The following is an 18571-nucleotide window of genomic DNA, read 5'->3' on the forward strand; positions in this document are numbered from 1 at the left end:
CGGGGGCTGTATTACCACGACGGGGCCTCGGGGGCTCTATTACCACGACGGGGCCCATGGCCTCTATTACCACTATGGGGCCTGGGGGCTCTATTATCACTACAGGGCTGCCAACCTTGCAAGGACGCATTACTCGCATTTGCGGGTTCAATGCAAAAGAGACTGAAGTCTCCATGCAGTGACTATTTATTACCTCGGGAGGGGGACCAAGGAGGGGCCTATCGGCAGCTTTGATATAAAATGCTCAGTAAATACCTGACAAGTAGGCATATCCTAAAAGTATTGTTGGCGGCCATCTTCTCTTTCAGGGAATCGTTTTTACTAGAAGACTGCATATTTCTGAAAGACAAGTTACAACAGTGTTTTCTTTGTGAGTTTCTTGCAGTAGTTGTAGTTTTTAATGCTAACCATGGAAAATAAACATATTATTTAAAAAATAACTGCATAAAGCAGTGTATTTTTATGGACAGAAACAACATTAATGTTTGTTTGTTTTTCACTTATAAAAATCAATTATCTGTAAAGCTTACAATTATGCCCACCACTAAATCAAGCTAAATGCCTCAAATTCACTTTCAATAAACAGGGATTTATAGAACTAACTTTATAGAACGTCACATAATGAGAAACCAATTACCCTAAATGTAGGGTACTGTAGGTTTTTATTTGTTGGTTGTTTTTATATTACTGTTTGTTGAAATCAGTACAAGTCGGTGATGTTTTAAGATTTAAGTGTGTAATATTTACATCTTCTTCTTTATTATACTAGAGGGTTTAAGGGTTAACAGCTCTGCCGTAGCATCATAAAATGCAGTTCTTCCCTAAAATCCAGATTTTCCTTTAAACAGATTGATTTTCCTTTGCACGCCACGCAGAACAACAAACATTTCGTACTAGCTAAGAAAAGCTGGTAAAAAAAAAAATAACGAATTAAATAAGAAAAATGTCTTTCTTGTTTCTTTGTTTTCCTTTAAAAAAATACTAGCAGTTAAAACGTAGAAACCCTCAATATATATGTTCTTCTTTTGAATGTGCATGCATGGCATATTTTGACATTTGAGGAATAACATGTTCCCTTTTTTGGACTGATGTAGTGTTGATTATCAAAATGATTTCCATACTAGTTAAATGGCGACATTGCACATTTTTATGCAATATATTGAGGTCAGCAATTTCAGTTCACTAAATAACTAAATAACTGCTGGAATGAAAACAATGCATGTAAGAATCATTCAACTGAACTTGAACCACGCGAGTAAGTCATCTTTCACATTTTCTAAGGAAGTACTGTGGTTTGTTCACAGCAAAGTTCAGCAGGTTTCTGAACACACACCCAGACAATAGATAATTCAACTATGTTATTGCAAACACTTCGTGACTGCTTATTTTATTACAGTGCAACGGGCATTGTTGTGTGATACACTGCCGTTACAGATCCTGCCCTGTGTCAGTGAGATCGGGTGTGGTGACATGAGATGACGTTAAAAGCTCTAAAATCTGTATGCTTAAAAAAACAATTCAAAATAATAATACAAAATGTCAGATGAAGGACTGGGACTACTATCAGCATCAACATTATTACCAAATGACTCCGTAGTATAAATCTGTTTTCCAGAGCTAGGAAGCCGTGCGAGCCTTGGTTGGGCTGGCGTGATTACAATCCGCCCCCATACAGGTTACCATTCACCTAGTGCAAATAGATGCGCACTAGGGTCGACAAATTCGCAGGACTGCGCATGTGTTCTAACAAAAATGAGACACTTTTCTTCCGGTGACACTATTTGGCACAACACCTGGAACTGATCGTTTGCTTCAATCGCTCCCATGTACGTGGGTGAAAAGTGAAGCAGCGCACAGCGTTTGCTCGCACGCCTAAACAACTTCTAAAAACTTCCGCTTAGAAAGCAGGAAATTGCCCATTCAAAGCTGGCATATAATGCTGTTTTCGGTCTTTTTCATCTTTTTAAAATTGAATTTAGCATATTTTTCCACCATTTAGAAAACAGTATGCGAATATTTATCATATGCAACACGTTATGGATCTTGTACTTTTTTTTTTTTTTTTTAACTTCGGCACGTCTCATTTTGTCTTGTTCGTGTGATTTTCTTTTTCTTTTTACGGAAATGGGTGTCTGTTTCCAGTTTAAGTTTATAATTAATGGTTTGCAAACAAATAATGTATAATTACTGGTAAATGTACCTCTGTTTGACAATAGGAAAACACATCACATCGCAATTGATTGCTCCTGTACCAGAATATCACCGCGTACTACTTTCAAAACTGTCCAGTTTTGGTACGCGTACCACTATGGCTGGGACCAAATCAAAACTTTGACAACCCGCTAATCGCACTTAACAAAACTGTATTGAATAGCGTTTCCTTTTTCTACCAGTAGAATAAATAAGATACAAAAAAATATAACGCTTTAAATAGTTTTGTTAAATGCGATTAGAGGGTTGTGAAAGATTTGATTTGGTCCCAGCCTACGTGCCACTTCCTTACACGGGCAAGTTTTAAACAGCAATGTTTTACCGCACTGTCCCTTTAACTCAAGGGGCAGCGGGGAGGTTTATCATGTGATCATGCAATTTGTTTCCCTCACGTGACTCAGTTAGGCACAGGCTCCTTGTTATGGTAGGATGCTGAAAACAATGTTGTGTTAAATGCAATTCGCAAGAACAGTCAAGGGATTTACAGAAAATGAGTGAGAAAGGGGACACTTTCAAGTGTGCACATAACTAGCAGCACCTTAACTCAGCAAGTGCAAGCGAGTGAGCTTTTCGTTTTAATAACTGATCAAATGTATTGTAATGGTGTACAAATTCCACCAATAGGCTAATCGCAGTCACTCTCTTTTTTTTCTATCAAAACAAATTAAGAACGAGTACATGCCGGTACATGCACATCCACCACAAGCAGCTCGGGTGACAGCAAACTCAACACATGAACAACTGGTTGAAATTTGGATCTGGTAAAGTTGAAAATACTCAGGTGTAGTATCTTTAACTTTTGTTATTATTTTTAATTTGAACGGTTTTATACACGTGAATATAAAACATTGTGTTTTTATAAGGTGAGCCATGTGTCCCATTTTTTTGTTTGTTTTGTTTTACTTTTTATTTTTAAATCACTAAAAGAACAGTCCATTGAAAAACACCTTATCGTACCTAGGCTACTAGGACTACTTAGTAGGGTTTACATGGTTTTGTCCGTTTTGTACTTGTTATGCATTAGTCGTTTCAGCAAACTAGTCGAGTCGAGTGATTGAGAAAGTGGTAGTTCTCAATGGATATGAAAACACGGAGGACAGGACCTGTACCAACATTTTCTTCCAAGTGCCCTAACTGCTTAATTTGTACAGAATGGTGCCGGGGCGCAAGCAATGACAATGCCGTTCTAAGAACCGCACATTCACAATCATACGTTTATTTAAAATGGTATTGTACATACTAGTGTCATTTGTTTACAGTCACTTATTCTACATCATGTACAAAGTTAAAAAAATAATTAAAAGCAACCGCAAAAAAAAAAAAAAAAAAAAAGCTTGATTACGGGAGGGGAACCAGACCATTATTTTTGTTTTCCAATAGGGGAAGTTAACTGGGTAGTGTGCCTGCGGGGGGTGGGGAGGGCATTAACGCGTTTAAATTCAACACCAACACTAAACGGTTGTTACTGAAGCAGTAGTAATAATCTGAAGCAGTTGCATTTCAAAATAACAGAAGCCTTTTTACTTTAGTGAAGTAGGCTACACTGTCTTTTCATTAAAAACCGTCGTTTTTATTGAAATTAATGTTCAGCTTTCATATAACATACATTGTTGTGTACAACTTATTCAATCAAACCAAGTAGTGTAAGAATTTGCTTGTATCGTTCAAGATGATTTTTCAAAACAAGTAAGCTTGTTTGTGTATACACGTAGCTGAAATGATAAAATAATTAGGAAAGTCCCTGGCAGGGACTGTCTCTCTTTAGCGCACGCAAGAACGTGCAGAATCGATAAAACTAAAACACATTTGAAAGCAAAAACAACAAAAAAAAAGGTATTAGATTTTTTTACTTTCACAACTGCACACAGACTCGTCAAAACAATTACGCACTGTAAATAACCTCCATCATAGAGCTTGGTAGGCTTTTGGTTCGTGTCGAATTAACTGCAAATTAAAGTAAGGTGATGTTTGGTATTGAAAAATAAAATACTGTACTGTTCCCTTCAAATCGGTTACTTTTAAATTGTTTGTAATATTGGATATTATTCAAACAATGTATTAAACTTTTATAATTTAAAAAAAAACCTCACATGCTCTGTATATAACATTGTTCGATGTAACGATATTTGCGTCTCTGTGTGTCGTTTTCACAATCACGTTTGCATTGTATTCAATAGATGCCCAAGGTTATATTTGCATAGAAAGGCCTTAATTCTGCAGGAACATCAGTCAGACGCAATTGTAACACATTAAAGTGCAGTTTACCTCACAAGATACAGCACAGTGATAAGTCTTTGCAAAAACAGAACAGCAGTATGTGGTTTCTGAGTTAATTGAGTACACTGGCAAATACTGTGAAAAACAGTGCATCACGTGATATGTAATGTTAAATAACTTCCCTAAATATGTGTGCTATGTATGCCTGTCTATCAGAAAATAACATTATTGTCCATTTTATTATCACTTCATAAAAAATGAAGTTGTTTAAAGTGTTTCATATTTTTTTGTGAATTTTGTAGTGTTTCGATGATAGAGGATAGTAAATAAAAATCAATTGTATTTCAAAGGTTACTGACTAAGTAAGCAAATAACCTGTAATTTAACTTTTTTGTATTAATTCTTTTTTTCTTATTTATTTGTTTTAAATGTACAGGGAATCTCTATTTGGACTAAAATGGCATCCTTAAACGTGGTGACATTATTACTGTGTCTTGGCCTTGTTGTCTTGGTTAATTCTTACCCATTGTTATACAAGTAAGTTCCTTTCTTTAATGTTTCATAAACAGCCGCTCCTGAGATGTAACTAGAAAGGATGAGTCATGGTTAGCAGCTTGCTATTTAGCCTGAACTGTAAAAACAGCCATCATATATTCTCCAATATTATTGTGCACTACAAAATGTATATACTGTGAACTCTCTTGCATTTCTTCTACTGTAAAAATGGCTTTCTAAGAATAGTACTTTTTTTTTTTTTTTGTAGACATGAAAATCAGTGGACAAAGCTGATTTTGACTCACCTCTGGCCTAAGACTTTGTGTACAGTAAGTGTGTTTTGTAACTAATTGCTGGAGCAGCAAAAACTAGTGCTCTTTTTCGGGTTCTATTGCTTAATTGTTCTCTATATAGGAAGTGAAACCGTAAACCATACCACAGCAAAAAAAATGACTATGTTGTTTGAGGATCCCCCTGGCTATTAAATGGTGAGTCCTGTCAGTAGAATTTGTGAGCCCAGCTAACAAATTATAAAAATTAAAAACCATACACAATAATCTGAATGGGGTATGGTTTAGCTAGGATGACTTTCCATTTTGGTTGGGTGACTTGTGTCAGTAATTTTGTTCCTTGTGGTGGTCTAATAAATTATGTTATTTTTTCCAAGATGGAAGAAGTTAGTTGCCAAACTGCAGATAAGTTTAACTACTGGACTTTACATGGGCTCTGGTAAGAGTTTTCTTAACACACAGTACAGTATTTATGTTACAGAACACTTTGAGCCATGTTTTGATCACACAAACGGTAATACCAGCAATTCAATAGGACCCAGAATAATAGTCACATCACAGTAAGCAGGAAAACTACTGTTTGTGTTGAGGTGTATTAAAGGCAGAGACCTTCATGGTCCCTGCACCCGCATCATCATTTAACGTAGTTTATATTTCATTACACTTTTTTATTACTACTGTTAATACCTATATTTAAAATGTATTTCCACAAGTCTTGGATTTTGTTGAAAACCTGTAGAATAATCTCCAGTTCAAGCAGTAATATATGAGTGCTAGTCTCATTTAATTACTGAGTTTTACTTTAAATCACCCCCTTACTTTCTCCATGTAGTGTTTTTCTAAAAAAATAAATACATTTTTTTTTTTTTATTATTATTATTTTTTTATTATTATTATTTTTTTTTCTCGAATGATTTAAGAACAGGTATGAATTTGCATTGCACTATACATGCTTTAAATATATTGTGTAATATTAATGAAGAATTATTTAGGGTTTGGCTGAATCAAATTACACCACTGAGACACAACAATAAGTACCCAATTTATAGTGTTATTCATATGATATAACATTATCAGAATACTGCAGGTGCACAGAACTCTGTGTTCATTATAGGAGTAAATGTTGTGTAAAAAAAACTTATGCAATACATTGCAAGCCTTTATACATTGTATGTATATGTATTGCAAACTCAGCTGTTTCCAAACTTGGTTAAATGTACTGTATTTACTTTGCAGTATAATTTTAAAGCAGTATAATAAAAAAAAAAGTTTATTAAAAGCTTTCCTGTATTTTGACAGGCCTGATAAAGGACAAAGCTGCAATAGGTCCTGGCACTTCAATGTGAATGACATTAAGGTATCAGTCTGCTTTCATATCAATTTTAATTGCCACTTCTATTTGCATCAAACACAGTGTGATTAATACCACGTCATAAAAAATAGAGAACTTAATTAATATTGCTGGATTATCAAATGCTGAATTTTGCTGGATAGAGTTTCACTGAACTACCGGTAATTGTTAGGTAACCTAGTGGATGATTTTAAAAAAGGGCCATAGTTACCATGCCAAGTCTATACCTTTGTGTAAGGCACATAAATATGTATACAGCAGACACCAATGTTTACTTGGGAACCTTTTGTTAACTGAAATTTGTTATACCGTGTACTTGTATTACTGAGTTGAGCAATATAACTTGTAATTGTTTTAAATGCAAGTTGTTGTTTCTAATGGTTGTCTCTTTCCTAATTTTTTTTCTCAAATTATGTACACATGTTTTCTCACAGGATCTACTTCCTGAAATGGAAAACTGGTGGCCTGATCTGTTGCATCCAGGAAGTAATCAGTTCTGGTACATCATCTCAAATTATACCTTATTTGGTTAGGCTTCAATTGTTACAATTGTTAAAGTGACATGCACGTGTCCTGTGGCACCTGTCATGTTTTACACATTTATACTGTATTTTGTATACATTTGTTTTAATGTACCTGTATTTCTGAAATGTAAATATTCTTACTACGTAAATAGATTATGCTTTCAAAAGTATACATGTAGAAACAGATAACAGTATTACCACTTACCTCATTTAAAAAAAAAAAAAAAAAGTTTTGTACATTGTCACATTTTTTTCTTTCAGGAAACATGAATGGGAAAAGCATGGGACCTGTGCAGCTGTCGCAGAATCATTAAACTCTGAGAATAAATACTTTGCTAAAGCACTGGACCTTTACAAAAACGTAGGCCTTGATAGGTAAGGAAATGTTGTTGTTACAGTTACTAACTGATCAGAGAAAAACATGGAATGGCCAAAGATGCTACTGAATGCTTATCTGCAACAGTCCTGAAAGGAGATATGCTGCTTGTACACAAAGTGACTTAAAACAAGTCACTATAATAATAAAATACATGTGTTAACATGTGGTATGTTAGTTATAAGCAGTGTGGAGTAGTGGTTAGGGCTCTGGACTCTTGACCGGAGGGTTGTGGGTTCAATCCCCAGTGGGGGACACTGCTGTTGTACCCTTGAGCAAGGTACCTTACCTAGATTGCTCCAGTAAAAACCCAACTGTATAAATGGATAATTGTATGTGAAATAATGTATAATGTGATATCTTGTAACAATTGTAAGTCGCCCTGGATAAGGGCGTCTGCTAAGAAATAAATATTATTATTATTATTATAAATATTATTATTATTATAAACAGCTAGATAACTAAAACAGGTTACTGGAAACAAAAGTTTTTCTAAAACTTTAGAAAATTGTTTGAATTTTCTTTTATCCATTATTCTTTTTCAGTATTCTTAAGAAGTTTAACATTGTGCCATCTTCAAAATACTACAGAGTGAGTAATCTTTTAAATTCTGTTATGTTTCATTTATTTGTACTGCATACTGTACTGTGTTTGTTTCAGAAGCTGACTTTTGTATTTTATATTTCAGCTGGATGATATCAGGAATTCTATTGGCAGTTTTTACAAAGTAAAACCAAAGATCCAGTGTGTTTCTCCTTCACAGGTATTTTTTTTTATAGCATATCTTGTATTACAAATGTCTTTGGTTTGCCCTTTGTAAAGTAATTTAGGGAAGTTCTTCCATTTATAGAGAAGTGTACAAGCACAATGATTCAAAACCAACACATCAAAGCAGCTCTGTAAGGGACCAGTACTTCACTTTTGTTTTTACTTCAGTTCTTCTGTTGGTACAAAGTCTTTTGACTATTGATTTGACTGAACCATGACGTGTGAAACATACTTGGGAATCATTTTAAATTGCAGAAAAGATAATGCGGATAGTTAGTAGGAAGAAAGGAAAACAAACAAACACCCCCGTTTAAATAATATTTGTTCAGCAGTAATGTAATGTAATTCCACGTTCAACTACAAGAACCTAGCCTCATTAATCTTCTGTGGTTTGAAGGTTGTGTACTTATATTAACTGACAACTTACTCACAATTTAGGACTTACAATTGTGTGAATAGGGCCCCTTGTACATGACATTGTTGCTCTGAATTTTTTTAAAGGATGGAAAAATAGCCAGGCACATTGGGTATCCTAAATATCTCATTTTATCTCCAGGGAGAGGAAGTACAAACACTGGGTCAAATTGAAATCTGCTTTGACAAAGAATATCAACTGATCGACTGTGTGGAATACGAAGAAGAGCTGTTTAACAGTACTGATGACTTTGCCTTTGAATCTGCTGTGCCCTCAGACTTTTCCGTCTGTGATGAGTCAATGCCGGTATATTATCCTCCAGTACATGATGAATACTAGCAGTTGTTGTAGACACTGGGGTAGAGTTATTAAGCTTTTGCTTAAATATTCCCTTTTTGCTGAAACAAATATAAAATAATTAACAAACCCGCACATAATGATAATGTCTGTTGCACTTGGATTTTACTAGTTTGGTAACACTAACTAAACTTTTTTTTTTTTTAAACAATATAGGATGAACTAGCAACATCTAAGAAAATGTGTGTTCTTAATTGAGTACCCTGTATACTGGGCGAATTTTAACAAAGGGTTAAATATATTGGTCTGCAATTTATCTTTGTCGGATGTCTTGCTGCCACAAAGCTTTTGAAATCTGACGACCAGGCTCCAGTGTGTTGTTGTAATAATCTAGTACATGACTTGCAAGTCTGGGTGTACATTTAGTGAGTCAAGACAATAAGTGCTGCAGAATATCTTTTATTTAATCTATTTTGAGGTTGTGACGTTGGGGCAAGAGAATAGCATGCAGTGTTTAATACCAGCAGTAACAGTGGTAGTACATTGTGGGACAACAAATCTGCTGTATTATCCTCCAAAATAATTCCCTAAACCATGCTAGCCAAAACCACCACAGTCATTCTTTTGTCATAACTCTTAATTGCTACACCCTGACTTGCCTGAGATATGGATTATTTCAAATTGCAGTTGTTCAGAGCACTGTCAATTGAATAAGTGATACTTATAAGACATAGTACTGTACCAAAATAGAGCATTAACAGTTTCAGAACTTAAGGCATTTTCTTGTAAGTAATGAGATTACACTAACCTGATTACGTACATGTTTAGGCAACGAATACTAACACTGATCACGTTGTCTTTAACACTGAACTGTATATTTGTAGAGTTGGGGGACATTGCTAAATAATTATATTTAATTTATTTGGTTTTGATTAAAAAAAAAAAAAAAAAAAATGTAAGCAATCGGTGATTAGAATTTTAATGGGGGTGGGGTCTTGTCTTATTTTTCCTCTGTGGTTCAAAATCCTGTCATTGTTCAAAATTGTTTGTAAAACATGATCCTGTTAAAGCATTTTATATTTGTTGTGTGGAAGTTCATATCCATGGTACTTTATACTGGTGCTTTATTTTCTATTTTTTATACATTTCAACACATTAAATGTTTTTGTTTACTATTAAAACATTTCAAAGTGTCTGTGTTTGTTTATTGTTATACCTTTACAACTGTACTACTGTACACATTGCTTTTTATGGGGTATTTGATACTGTAAAACTACTGGTGGGTGACTGTTGACTCATATTCATTCGCTGTCTGTCACAAGCTCCCTCCTGACCTGTGAGGGCACAGTATAACAGGAACAGTGTGCCCCGGACTGGATGGTTTGACAATTCATTCCAGGGTCAGTCGGAAGTCGGCCATCCAAAAAGGGGGCAAAGCCACAATACTAGAAGTCAGCGCCTTACTGCGGTAGGTGATGTGTCAGTCATGGATTGGAGGAGACGTAATTGCACTCTCTACCAAAGGGGGTGTGGCTAAAGGTATATCTGTGTGTGGCCAAGTGATCTGTTCCTTTGTTATGCTTGAGAAAAGACCTGTAAAGGAAGGACTAAAGAAAAGTAACCGTAAGTGTTTTTGTGCTTGTTTGTTTATTGTACTAATAGTGTCTGTTTTATAATTATTAGACGGCTAACACCGGGAGCATTAAAACCCGTAGTACAAAACACCACACCAGTCACTGTGGCGTGGAGCCGTGCCTGCATTTTTTATTGTTTCGGGACTAACTCATATTATTGAGCTGTGCAAATACACATTGTTGTGTAGTTGCCAGCAGTATTATTTAACGGTGTCAAACAGTGCCCACAAGAATTAAAGAGCTTGCTTGGACCGTGAACTGTGTTTGTCCTATTATTATAATCATTGCACCACCACTACACCTGCTCGTTGCAAGCCACTTTGCCACAGTGACCAAGCATACTTACAAAACGTTATGCAGGAGACTCCCTTAGAAGTAAGTCTGAGATAGCTCTGTATAGTGTAGTCATAAACACATGAAATGTTTGTTTCAAATACCTATATACCAATAAAAATGTCAATAATCTGTAGCTGGGATATGTAGATAATTTGTATGGGGACGGTATCATGCTATAATATTCCTGCAGTTGAGGTTGAAAGGTAGTGCTGTTAGGTCATATTTATACAGTATTGTAGAAATACATGCATATAAAGATTTTAAAGTGTCAATACCTTTTGTGAATATTCATATAAAGTATATTTAAGAAGAGGTATGACACATATAACCTGATATTTTAATGTCTTTCTTTACAGATGACGCCACCAGGTGTCAGCAAAACTAAACAGATGAAAAGTGACAACAATTTAAGGTAACAAATATGTTCAACTGTATTTAAAACTAGACATAAAAACAACCTCACAATTCATGTAAACATCTTCAGATGCTTTTGCTACATCAAAACTGAAAGGGTGCAAAGCCTTAAGCAACCGCATTTTGAAACTTAACATGACCTATCAATAATATAACTCTTTAAATATGATTCATATACCAGTATTTTAAAGTTGGAACATTGTTTCGAAGATGCAGTGATTTTTATCCTGCTTGTATTTTACACCTATAAATCCATGTACTTGTAAGGTAAACATCTTGTTAAATATTAAAAGAGTAGAACTATGCCAAGCAGTCACCAAACACTAGAAATACTGATTTCATGTTTTATTTCCAAAAAGAAGGACAATTCCAGATCAAAGCAAACACATTGTGGCCATAGGCCTTCTTCAGTGTGTCACAGACCAAGCCATAGCTGGATCATTAAATATAATTAACACAGATTATTCAATTATTATTAATGTTAATTGATCTGTTAGTAGCAGTAATAAAATCATATTAAGTAAAGTAATTAGTTGCAGCTACTTGGATAATCACTACAAATAAAATGATGTATTCATAACATTGTATCCACAAGCTCAACGCACGTACACCTGAGAGTACAACATTGTGTTGTTGTTCATTAAAGCGTTTTGCTTCTGGTGATTTTTATGTCCTTTTTTCTTGTGTTCCCCTGTGCGAATTTTAAGTTTCTTGATTGTCTTACCAACATAGCAAAGACTACAAGGACATTTCAATAATACACTGCAAACTTTGACACATATGTAATCACCTCTCTCTCTGTTTAATTGTCTTATTAGTTTTAGGATGTGTAATTGTATCACTTTTATTCATAGCATTACAACACGCACAGCTGTAACAAGGAAAGTTACATTTTATTTTAACATTAAGGTTAAATTATATATATATATATATATATATATATATATATATATATATATATATATATATATATATATATATATATATATATATATCAAAGGCTTAGATAATGGTAGATTTCCAAAAAGATAGTTGAGAAAGATAGCTGCTCACATTAGTTTTCAAGTTCAGACTGGCACAACCAACTGTTACAAATTGAGAAGAACAAAATAAACATTACAAACAAGTGTCCCGAGTTGGTTCCCAATGATTCCGCAGAAAGTCATACCTTGAGTGTTGGTCTTCGCCTTAATGTTGGAACCAGAATTTAAGTATCACAGTATTTTTATATGCAGTCTCACCTGTACATTACATCCAACCTCATCATGAACTCCCTTGTAATCTATACTTTTGACTATATACTGTATGATCAGTTAGTTCTAAACAAACAAGAAGGTTCCAAATGAATTGGAATTCGATCTGTTGCAACAATTTATTTAAATGGACAACCGTATTAAGCTACCCAGAAATGACCGATTTTATTATTTATTATTGTACTGCAAAGCTGGTGTGTCCCACAGTAGTGCACAATTGTATGCTAAAATATGATTCCTCAAGTCACAGCCGACCGTAACCGGGGGTTCCTAGGGGGCGGTGCACAATTGGCCGAGCGCACCCGGGTTGGGAGGGTTTAGGTCGTCAGGGGAATCCACGGTTCACCGTGCATCAGCGAGGATACAGGTAATAATTGGGTAGAAAAACCGTGGTAAAAACTTGAAGACGACTAAATTAAAAAAAAAAAAAAAATCTGTAATGACGAAATTATTCCGTTGCTTTCTCATTTGTGCATCTAAAATAAATATTGTATTATCTTTGAGAACACAGGCATAATTTATGTCCACATTAACTATTCAGTGATGAAGTTCCTAATTTGAAATAAACAGGCACTCTATTTTCTAGTAACTGGCTTTTATTTCTTTAAATTCCTTTTGTCAGTAGTAAAACAGTTAAAAAGATTTAAAATAAGCATGCAGCGATTGTTTTCATAGAGCTAGCTGTGGTGGTACCATGTTTAAAATTATAAAGGTACATATTTGCTGGCTGAGAAATACACACCTATCAAAACTAGCTGTGAATTTTATCCTGGTGCACTGACGTAGACTTAATCTGAAGCTCTCCGTACTGTGTTACAAGTGGCATATTAAATACAATCTGCCACTTTCTTAATCCACAAGGAACAATGAGGACATGATTTGTCTGGTGACGTGCTGCAATAAACTCGTTGCCCAGAGTACTGGAGAATATGAAACGTGTTAGTCCTTTTTTAATAAATTTGGCCAAAGTGATGAAACTGCATCACAGGAAACTGAAAAGAATATTATCGAAGGTAGGATTTTATTTGTATTACTCAAACTACACACAGACTATATTATAACCTTATTAGAAAGTAAAAAAAAAAAAAAAAAAAAAAAAAATTAAACAATGTTTGTTTGTAACATTGTATTTAGCACCCAAGTCTGGACAGATTCACAATGTTATACTTTTATACTGTACTGTAGTTCGAATCCATTTTTTAACATCAGACGATTATTAGGAGGAAAAGTTATGAAAAGCATAATGACAACATGTAGCCAGTACTACTGGTTGTATTGTAACAAGAGCTTTTGTTATATATATATATATATATATATATATATATATATATATATATATATATATATATATATATATATATATGTTTCAAACATGTGCAAGTGTTTTTGGGTTTTTTTTTTTTTTATGTATTCCACAACAAATATCTACAGGGCATGATTAGAGTGAATCAAATGTCTCTCTACCTGACAAAAAGCTTCCACATTTCATGCTTTTTTAAAAAATGTTATAAACTATAATAAACTAATAACTTGGTACCTATACATAAACTAATAACCTAATAATCATTGAGGCTATTTTCTTGGGGTGCTTGTATCTAGGGTCCCATTGTTTATTAAGCATCTGTTTGTTTATAGGAATCTTTTTGTAGGACATACTGTGGTAATACTGTGGATAATAAAACAATTATTAGCTGCCACTACAGTAGTTTGAAATATTAGCAAAGGATAGATGGGTAAAACATGCACAACAGTAAGAATAATATAAGGAAGGCTAGAATGTTAACAGTAAAGACCTTCCTAAGAATTTTCGTTTAACATGAGTTGCCTTCAGAGCAGTCACATGACCCCACCTTCCACATAGAAACATGCTGACACCTACATATTGTGTGTGTGTGCATCTGTGTCAAGGGGTTGTATTGCATCTCCCAGCAACCAGATTAACCCTTACAGAGCACAAATGTAAGTATTGAGTTGGGCCCCATATAGTAAGACATTCGTTTGTCCTCTATCAAAGATGTGGTATTTTGAGGGTAGGGGTCCACTATATGGTATTTTCATCTTTTTCTATGCTCCGTGATCTCCCTGCTGGATGCAATGAATGTAGTTAGAGGCAATGCACTGTTTTAATCACAAAGATGGGGGGTGGGTACGCCCATGCATCTGAGAGAAATGTGTACTTTTTTCTCCTTAGGGAGATCTGTACTAAATCTAATGAGATTTGTACAGCTAATCAGAGTGCTGTGAATTCAGGCTGATTTGTGTGCGACATGAAAATTCCTTGGCTTGCAGCCATTGAAAGTCCACAAAGCCTGTGCTGTTTTTTTCTGGGTCCAAGGATATTTGGGTCTCTTGAAAGCTTCTTTTTCCTTTAATGCCAGTAATACACCTCATGACCTCTTGAAGATATATGTTTCCTAGTTAACAGCAGTCAAGGCCTTCTAATGTTTCTGGAAGGGACTTTCCATTTGTGGAAGTTAACATGTCTGCCTTTAAGCCTGTGGATTGATGGAATCGTGTCCCAGAGATAATGGTTATTGCTGAAAGCTATTCGGCCTACTCTACTCAACCGTTTCATGGTTTTATGAATTAAGCAGCTGCTTAATTCATTTTTCATTGTCAAAATTCGTGGGGAAAGTTAAATATGAGTCATATATATTCACTGAATGACACAAAAAAAGAATGAGCAGATAAGCTGGGAGATGCTGTGTCTGGGTATGGAAGCATTCTGTAGACAATGCATTTGCCTCCCTACTAGACAACAAGGGACTTGAATCACCCCGTGAGCTTCCTAACTCAACACTGGTCAGTACGCTGTTTTTTTTTGTTTTTTTTCTTTTAAATCCTTGATATACCTGGGAGTCCTGTCTGTTTAGCAGCAGGTATTTACTGTTTACTGGAGGTTAAGTACAAAGCCATCCTTTCTGTAGTGCTGATAAACAACAACTCAGGCAGTGCATCTGATTATGATGGTTTGCTTTTTATTTCAAATAATGACCCCTGGTGAAATGTTGCAATGTATGAAGGTTAACAGCAGAATGTCAGTGCCTGAGATCATTATCCTGCAATGGCAGAACACAGTGACACATTCTCTTTGTTCTGGTGGGCAGTCTACTTTCGTTGTGACGTCACTTTCTTGCTTGTGTCATTCAATCGTTCAAATTATTAATTCGCATTTATCAGAAAGTACAACTGTCTGAAATGGATGGCATTGAAAAGGAGGGCAGACAGACAAGGGAGAAGACTATCCTGAAGGACACAGTCCTGATGAATTTCACTAGGAATGATTTACAGCAGCCCTGCATCAACCAAGATAACTGAGGAGCTTGCACAGCACTCCTAATAAGTAGCTAACGCATGTGGTGGGTGGACAACAGGATGAAATAAATTATTGGTTTACCACCTATTTCACTCTATTCAGTATGTTTTTCTCTTTTTCTCTTTACCACTGCACATCATCATGGTTTGGTGAAGTATGCAAAAGAAAAGGCATTAGGAAAATAACTTTCATTTAAATTAAACACTTACAGACCAATACAGACCAGAATTACATTTAGAGCAAAAAGTATTTTCGTCACACTTTAACAGCTACTTGATGCAACAAACTATTAGGCTTTTCTGCAATGCAATTATTGCCAATTTGTAACCATGGAATATGAGAAAAACACTTCAGTGCCGTGATTCATACACTCATGTAAATCATTGTAATTTCAATCAAATTGCGCTCTCCATTGATGATCAGTTTAAAAAAAAAAGCAATTATGCTTTTAAGCACAATCTATTTTTAGGGCCATTGTGGTGGGAGTTTTTCAACAGTTGGTGATTGATTTTAAAAGGAAACGTTATATCATCTACATTTTCCTAATGCTTAATTTCTTACCTTTTAATATTCTCTTCTGCTTAGATCAATGCTTGCCACTAACCATCCCATATTGTGACATCTTCTAAGGACACTGAACAGCCTCCCTCATTCCATTCAAATCAAGTGACAATGTGACATTTCAACTTCACTGCCAGCCCCAGCAACTATACATGTTTATATTATACAAAAATACAACTAAAAATGTATATATTAAGTGGGGCTGGCAAGTTGAGAACCAATTTCATAGCAAGGTAAAGGCAGATCTAGAGGAAAATGACAAATACGCAAAACTGGAGGAACCCCAACCCTATCCCAAAATGACTCAGGATGACTTAAAACATAAAATCGTAATGAAAATCGTAATGAAAATGTTTACAAAAAAAAAAAAAAAGCAATACAAATGTTATGCTACTTACTGTAAAATACTGTACATATTATTTCATGATATGTAAATGGTGCAAACTGTTTAGAAAATGAGTACCCTAATAACATATATTTTGTAAATTATTCTCAGAAGACAATATTAATTTGAATGGAATCTACTTCAATGTAGTTAGAACTAGTAGCCAGAATCCTTATCACTCCCTTCAGTATGTTTGCTGGTCTAATCACTTCCTCTGCATAAAGAACAAACTCTAATTTTGTAGTATAATGTCTGAGGCACAGCATTGTAAAGTATGTTGTACTGCATGCTATCGCTAATACCATATTCAGCCTAAATAATGCATGATGATCAACCTAATTGTTGAAAGTGTGATTGTGAATGGCAGTCGTGCGGTTTCAATGACAGTTGTGCCTATTTGCTTGCTGCTGGCCAAGGTTTCCCCAATTGTTTCTTCTAACTTAGCTTGTGTTTTTTATACAAGTTAGAAGAAACAATTGGGGAAACCTTGGCCCCCATCGGTTTTACAGTTGTGCCTATTTGCTTTGTGCTGGGCAAGGTTGTCCCAATGGTTTCTTGAAACATGGCTTGTGTTTTTGATATCTCTACTTTAAATGGCTGGGCACATTTGATAACTTGGCGTTTTTTCATATTTCAATATGTTTTTGTTTCAGGTATCACTTCTTTTTTCACTTTATAACACACACACACACACACACACACACACACACACACACACACATTACGGGAATAGCAACCATATTGAGGCAATGTATTGCTGTTTGAATAGGGTAAATGTAAACACAGTGCTCCCTCGGTTATAACATGCCTTGAATATAACGCTCCTACAGCATGTCCCTCAATTTCCTATACTAGTGATTCATGCAATATTTCTACAGTAAATGCAGTACCGGTGTTGTTCAAACCCAGTCTAACTTCCGTTTCTGTCTCTTCCATTTGATACAGTATCTGTCACTTCGAACTGAACTCCCGACCACTGGTATTCTTTTGCTGGTGTTACTGTGCAGTCTCTCACAGGCGGCAGCGCAGCGTGCTCTCACTGGCAGTGTGGGTCACTTTCTCTTGGGCGGCGCGGGACACTTTCTCCCAGGTGGCGGTGGTCACTCTCTCTCAGAAGGCAGTTGTGGAGCGGAGCTCTCTGGCAGGAGCTGCGGTGCGTGGTTGTCTTTCTCAGGCGGTAGCACTGGGCACTCTGGCGATGCTGGTCTCTCTCTCTCTGGGTCTGGCGCTGGCAGCATAGGGCGCTCCGTCTTTAGCGGCACGGGGTACTCTCCCACCTGCAACGCGGGACTCTCTGGCAGTGGCTGTGGTCTCTCTGGCAACGACTCGACAACGACCTGGATGACCTCATCCCACTCCCTCTCTGAGCGCCGCAGCTTCTCCTGGCTCCACACCCCCAGCTGTGCTCTCTCCCACTCATCCGGTGCGGAGCTCTCTGATTCGGCGGGTGGTAGGAAGACAAATGAAAGAAAGAGCCGCCAAATTTAAAGGCATATCTCCCTGTCTGTGCTTTTGGTCTCCATTTTGTCATGTATGTGTTTTTAAACTTTTATTTATGTATTTTTTTGTGAGCCCCGTCTCTATGCAGGTATTGAGCCGCACTGCCCTTTAGTTTTAAATTGTAATTGTGTGTTTAGTTATTATTTTAATTAATGGGCAGTGCAAACCAATTGCCGTGACTGTGTATTCTGACATGCTCTGAAAGTCGGTAAGGAAGCCAAACAAGTT

The 18571-nt window shown here is 35.9% G+C and overlaps 2 protein-coding genes across 5 annotated transcripts in view; both read left to right on the forward strand.

Annotated features, from left to right (window-relative positions):
• Positions 1-1754: 1754 nt before the first annotated feature.
• LOC117411480 (ribonuclease T2-like) lies at positions 1755-10139 on the forward strand. Of its 4 annotated transcripts, none has more exons than XM_059025047.1 (11): positions 1755-1826; positions 2881-2992; positions 4865-4965; positions 5192-5252; positions 5591-5652; positions 6513-6570; positions 6999-7063; positions 7350-7463; positions 8010-8055; positions 8153-8227; positions 8789-10139. In XM_059025047.1, the coding sequence occupies exons 2-11, from the start codon at positions 2945-2947 to the stop codon at positions 8984-8986; spliced, it is 828 nt and encodes a 275-aa protein (XP_058881030.1). In that variant the 5' UTR covers positions 1755-1826; positions 2881-2944; the 3' UTR covers positions 8987-10139. The 4 variants fall into 4 exon arrangements, with proteins under 4 accessions (XP_058881030.1, XP_058881031.1, XP_033874964.3 ...); XM_059025048.1 differs by lacking the exon at positions 1755-1826 and adding an exon at positions 2574-2635; XM_034019071.3 differs by lacking the exon at positions 1755-1826 and adding an exon at positions 2575-2772.
• Positions 10140-13455: 3316 nt separating this feature from the next.
• LOC117410726 (ribosomal protein S6 kinase alpha-2-like) overlaps positions 13456-18571 on the forward strand; it is a 59334-nt gene continuing 54218 nt past the window's right edge. Inside the window, exon 1 of the mRNA XM_059025049.1 lies at positions 13456-13594. Coding sequence (XP_058881032.1) covers positions 13511-13594 — 84 coding nt within the window. The 5' untranslated portion in view covers positions 13456-13510. The remainder of the gene's footprint in view (positions 13595-18571) is intronic.

This window comes from Acipenser ruthenus, chromosome 6, assembly GCF_902713425.1.
Source record: "Acipenser ruthenus chromosome 6, fAciRut3.2 maternal haplotype, whole genome shotgun sequence".
In the NCBI taxonomy this organism is placed as follows: domain Eukaryota; kingdom Metazoa; phylum Chordata; class Actinopteri; order Acipenseriformes; family Acipenseridae; genus Acipenser; species Acipenser ruthenus.

What these genes read in the sequence shown, in the direction of transcription:
- LOC117411480 (XM_059025047.1), top strand. Translation starts at nt 2,945, where the DNA reads ATGAACAACTGGTTGAAATTTGGATCTGGTAAAGTTGAAAATACTCAG. An exon ending in TCTTACCCATTGTTATACAA is followed by an intron (nt 4,966 to 5,191) that starts GTAAGTTCCTTT and finishes TTTTTTTTGTAG; the next exon opens with ACATGAAAATCAGTGGACAA. An exon ending in AGTGTGTTTCTCCTTCACAG is followed by an intron (nt 8,228 to 8,788) that starts GTATTTTTTTTT and finishes TTTTATCTCCAG; the next exon opens with GGAGAGGAAGTACAAACACT.